Consider the following 6033-nt stretch of genomic DNA (forward strand, 5'->3'; position numbering starts at 1 on the left):
GGGCTTCTGGAGGCCAGACAGCCATTTGAAGTCTCAGGCGTGGCGTTTGTTAATTATAGCTCCATGCTATTCCTGTGCACACTGGACTTACTTGACTGTTTTGGGAATGTTATTCAGAAGTAAAGAGCTCATAGACACTGGACTAAAACTAGACGCTCACCAGAATCACCCCTCCATCTACATGACATCCTCAAATGCTAGTTCATTCTGAGCTGTTAGTGTAAATGTGAATCTAGAAACAAAAGTCAGTAGTTGTCATCCTCTACCACAGTGATTATTAAGGCAAAGTTAGCCAGGTTTGATGGGTAAATGGAGAGATTTTAAGTTTGCTTTAAGCCTTTTAATGCATTTAGTTCTATCTAAATACACACACGCATATATAAATAATGATCTTAAGTATTACATATTACTAAAATATGTAAAATTGCAAACTATATAGAAAAGGATATGTGTGCGTATGTGCATGCGATTGTCATGTGCATCTCGTCAGTAAAGCCGTTTCTGTGATTCGTATTAAATCTGCATCACATGCTTTCAGATTGAGCGACATTTTAATACACAGAGCATAGTTCACTGACAAGCTATGCAGTATAATGTGCATAATCACAAACAAATCGCATTCGATAAAGAACACAATGTTGCGTAGCTTGTCAGTGAACTACGCCTCTGTTATTTCTTTACTGTTGTTATTGATTCTTTGCAGAAGTCTTCCGGATGTTAAGTATAAAGGCCACAAAATCATGCATGAGCAGTAATGTTTGTTAATGTTGTTTCCATTAAAACTGTCTATATGTATGTGTTTTCAGAAACGTATAATCGCTCTCTCTGCTCATGACCACAGGTGGAGGTGAAGCCGTACGTGCTGGACGATCAGATGTGCGATGAATGTCAGGGCGCTCGCTGCGGAGGAAAGTTCGCCCCCTTTTTCTGTGCCAACGTCACCTGTCTGCAGTATTACTGCGAGTACTGCTGGGCGAGCATCCACTCGCGTGCCGGCAGAGAGTTCCACAAACCTCTAGTGAAGGAGGGCGGAGATCGACCTCGGCATGTGTCCTTCCACTGGAGCTGATGCCAAGCATCCCATCACCCTCTCCACCCACCGAACACGGATCTCCCCTCGCATCGTTTGGTTTTAGTAAACAAATATCATGGTATCTCTGTCCACTATATTCTCTGCTTACAAACACTTAGGAAAATATGAATTTTGAGTCTGCGTGCTCAAACGTTGCACTTTGGCACAAACAGTCGATGTTAACGCTTGTCAGGATGTTGTGCTTTAATTCTCTCATGATCCTTCGTTTGATTGGTTTAGTGCTCCATGTAGGTAATATTAGGCAGTGTGAGACTATATATAACATATACAGTACATTTACAAAAAGGATATATTTTTAGTTTATATTTATCTATATACACATAGACAATACATTTTGGGTGTCAGATGTTTTAAAGAAGCATGCACTTATTGTGAAAAACAGTGGTAGGAAATTCCCCCCTAGATGATGACAAAAAAAGTTACCAAAGGTAAAATGAATTCATTATGAAAATCATGTTTAAGTGAGCTGTTAAAAAAAAAAAAAAGTATTTATTAGAGTAAAACACCATTGGCTCTCCATGTTGAAATGAATAGTAATACCTCATGCATGCATCTCTTTCTGTTCGCTACGGTTTTTTAGGCTTAATTTTTGACGAGTTTTTAGTATTAACTACATATAATGCTGCAATAGCTTTTGCTGCTAAATCCATGGTATGAGTCCATGCCGTCATACTTTATTCAGGCAAACGAGTGCTCTGAAGGGTCTGCGTCTGGATGTCAAATGAGTCTGCGATGCATGCTGTAAAATCAGGTCTCTCTTTCATTTCCCCCGCGATGGGAGAGCGATATGAAGCACTATGAAAGATTGCTTCCTCCAAAGAGTAAATAAGGTAACTGCATCGTTTTATCTCACAAATCTGACTCATGAGGGGAAAAACGAATTCTGAATTGTGAGTGGGGAAAAGTTTGAATTCTGAGGTATAAACTCGCAATTATGAGAAAAAAGTTAGAATTGTTAAAAAGGTTTTTTTTTTCATGGCAAAAACAAGATCACAATTCACTTTTCCTCTCCAAGTTGTGAAGAAAAAAAAAGTCTGAATTGTGAGATATAAACTTAGAATTAAGATGTTAAATCACAATTGCGAAATAAACTTGCAATTCTAAGAAAATAACTCAACACAAAATTGAGAGAATAATTTTTGAATCATGAGATAAAAAGTCGCAAGTCTATTTTTTTTATTCCGTCATATATTTTGATTTTTAATTATTATTTTTTTTTTTTTTTAAGAATTCTGTCACAATTTGGACAATTTTCATACAATTTTAAGACAAAGATCAGAATTGTGAGGAAACGTGATATAAACTGAATGAAAAAAAAAAAGTATTTTATTTTTTATAATTTGTACTTTGTTTATATCTCACAATTCTGACTTTTCTCAGAATTGCAAGTTTATTTATTAAGAACTTTCAATTACAGTTCAGTTTCTCACAGTTGTGGGATACAAAATTTTGAATTGTTTGTTTAAAAAGTCCGTGGCAGAAATAAGCTTCCACAGAGCACAAACTGGCCATGACAGGAATGGGCCTACTACAAAATAATAATTTTACACATAAAAAAACACATGAGACCTGCAAGATGACAGAACCGCTCAACTCAGTCAGATGTAGGATGTTCTAGCGAAATGTCTTGGTGAAGTAGTTTTTGCAGTGATTGTTCATGGAATTGTGCAATTTTTATACACTATGTATTTCGGTTAGATGACGCCTAGAACTGTGATTCGCTTTAACTGTTATTGATGTCTGACAGGAACGTCCTGTGAAACTAGCGCATGTAAACACACAGATCTCGCACACTTCTGCAAGTTAGCGTCCCGTCAGAACCAAAGAGCTGTCCGACTCGAAATGACCAACTACACTACGTTACACACCGACGATTCACAAAATACTGTGTCCAGCCGGTGACTCTGGAAGAATTAGCGAACACTGGCACTAAATGACTTAGCTTACTTTGAGACACGGCGGGCGGAATTACCTCACGGAACCGCTGCATTTATATCCAGATTATATCCAGCAAAACTTGAAGTAAAATCATGTCGACGGTGGACATGTCGAAACTAAATTGAAAGATGGTGGAGAGGAACGCGTCTCGGCTGCTTATCCGAGAGTTAAAAAACGGTCAGCTTTAGGTTGGCACGTCTGAAAAAACGACAAATGTGTAACGTTACCGATGGAGAAAAAGAGGATTGTGGGTAAACTTGATCCCAATGGTGGTGGATTCTGGGTGTGTTTGTGATTTTTCTTTCCCTGCCCAGATTTTTCTCTGTTTTTCTATGTTTGTTCCTTCTGTGTAGTAGATTTATGCACTACTCTTTGTATTTGTATGATTGAATAGTCAGCGTGTTATTTTTTTATTTTAATTTTTAATTATTTTTTTTAATAGAAAAACGTGTGCTTTCTGACTAACGTTATCTTTTGCAATACCTCAATTTTGAAATATAATAGGAGAGAGATTGATATTTTCTAAGTACGTTTATATAAAAAAATACTATATATTAATTTAATTCTGCTAGAGAACAAGCAAAAATTTAACATGCTTAATTTTATTTTTGTCATACTTATTTGCTTTTATTTTTATTTTTGAAGAAAAAAAAGTTAAAAACAAAAACAACTGAAGGAGTTAGAGATGTATTATTTTAATACTGTAGGAAGCTGCTGCGACATCACAGTGTTCCACAAACAAACATCTGATCTTATTACTAATAAATATATATTCGATAGGGTCAACAGGCCGTCAGGTGCTTATAGACATACTACTTACGTTTTTATTTACAATCAGACCTTTACTATGCTTAAAATCTTCTGTTGGTTCTAGTTTTTTTAAGTTTGGTGAAACGATGTGTTCCCCTTTGTTTTGTAAAGGCCAAATGCCCCGATTTGTTAACCTTGTATCATTTAGGGATGGCAGAAAAGTTATGATTTTTTGGCAAGATGCAGAGAAAAGAATGTTCATTTGGGAAGCTGGAAAGATATTAAACATTTCAACTTTCAAGCCCCAGATGCGTCGCTGATGTGGTGGCCTTCTACTCACCCTAGACTTGAATTAGTCCCTTTCTTTTTTTTTTTAAAGGCTGAGAACCTTGATTCTTTGTTGTAATGTGCAATACTGTTTGTACTGTTTGTAAAAAAAAAAAAAAAAAAAAGAACAGAAAAAGGCATAAATCTTTATTGCAGATTTATTTTCATTGCGAGCATTGTGATTCACTAAAATAATTTTCTACTGTGTATTTACTCGACGTGCTAGTACCTTCAAGTAGTAATGTAGCCTTTGTACTGAGAAATATTTTGATTATTTTTTAGAGATTTTTTGCAAAAAAAAAAAAAAAAGCCAAGAATGAAAACAATTACATATTTTCCATTATTTTTTATTTTTCTTTACACACTTATTCCTCAACCATTAATGTTAGCTATTTCTGGGGGAGACTTTCATACCTGGTCAATGTCGTTAATATGATTTTGTATTTTTATGTGGAATAAATTAATTTTATGATGCAAATTTTTACATTTTTTTGCCCTTTATTTATTTTTATTTTTTGAAGTTGAAAATTGTCTAAGATTGTTACTAAAATGTCTAGATCTTTCAAATGCAAAGCTTGTTGCTTATGTAAGTGTGATTGGGGAAAAATAATTGCACACAAAAATGAACAGCAATCATGGTTAGTAGTAAAATAATGTGACTGAAATGTAACAATGAATGGGCAATTTAAAAAAAAATGACAGCAGAATGGAGCAAATATGAGTTGTGATGAAACCCAGTCGAGACATAAAATCATGAAGCTCTGCAGCTCTACTTTCACAGTCATAGTACAGTCTGCATTTAACTGAGACACGATATTTCCCAGAATGCATTTTACTTGTGTAGAGTATAGTGGAGTAGATTTGATTGTAGTGATGGCCTTTTAAACACCGTCAAAAAACAAACATGAAAATTCTCTGGACTAAGATGCACCTCTTTTTACTTCAAACCATTTTAGTCTTACGAGTTTCTTATATTGCAACCATTTGAACCCTTTGATAAGCTGTGCTGTATAGTTAGAAAATTTCCTGTTTTTAGTGACACTTTAACAATTAAAAGACAATTCTGGTCTAATATTTAGTCAGGTCATTTTGGCTTGTGGTTTTCCTCTTCTACCACACTTTTAGCTCCATTTGTCATTTTTAAAATTGGTTAAAACCCTATTTTTTTTCCCCAATGCATTTTACCTTTTAATTTGATAGTTCACATCTGATTCCATCTAAACAAGGCTTTGAGATTGTTATCTTGGACCTCTGCTCGTCTTTTGCAGTAAAACTGTGATTTAAAGGATTTTTTGGATAAAATATGCGCAGTGCTGCTAATGCTTATTAGCTTTTCCCACCTTCATGATTTTTCTGTACTCAAGAGCGAATCTTATTAAATGTAATTGTAAGACACTGAAACATTGTCATCTTTTGCACATCTTTTTGTCTCGTTCTCTTCTTGTAGAATTTCACTGCTGAAATGCAAACAAACCAACCACCTGCTGCAGGAAATGTTGAAAAATAATTAATTTTAAAACTGACACTTTTCACCACAGATGTACGAGACGTTGTGAAACTCAACTTCAATATTTTGAACCACAGGTGAAAAAAGCAAGACAATATTATTGTACAAAACCGATGCCAAAAAAAAAGAGCTGATGCCAATAGGATTTTTTTTTTTTTTTTTTTTTTTAAATCAAACATCCACCTAAAAAAAGAAAAAAAAAAAAAAACCACAATAGTTTACCCATGAAATTTTGGAGGGCTCTTGCATTGTTACTTTACCTGGCTGTGGTTTAAAAATATACATTAAAATAATATAAACATGAGCAGCTATACCAGATATAATGAATTGTCATGTGGCTTTTTCTTTTTTTTGTGTAATTTGCTGGATGGATTATTTTATTAGATCTATTTTGGCATATTATATACACACTTCAGTG

General features: G+C 34.7%; 1 protein-coding gene across 4 annotated transcripts in view; it reads left to right on the top strand.

Annotated features, from left to right (window-relative positions):
* LOC113069998 (cytoplasmic polyadenylation element-binding protein 3-like) overlaps positions 1-4417 on the top strand; it is a 30771-nt gene extending 26354 nt beyond the window's left edge. For all 4 annotated transcript variants that reach the window (XM_026243141.1, XM_026243143.1, XM_026243142.1 and 1 more), the window contains one exon: positions 842-4417. In XM_026243141.1, coding sequence (XP_026098926.1) covers positions 842-1069 — 228 coding nt within the window. In that variant the 3' untranslated portion in view covers positions 1070-4417. The remainder of the gene's footprint in view (positions 1-841) is intronic.
* The last annotated feature ends 1616 nt before the right edge of the window (positions 4418-6033 follow it).

Source organism: Carassius auratus, unplaced genomic scaffold (assembly GCF_003368295.1).
Source record: "Carassius auratus strain Wakin unplaced genomic scaffold, ASM336829v1 scaf_tig00002667, whole genome shotgun sequence".
In the NCBI taxonomy this organism is placed as follows: domain Eukaryota; kingdom Metazoa; phylum Chordata; class Actinopteri; order Cypriniformes; family Cyprinidae; genus Carassius; species Carassius auratus.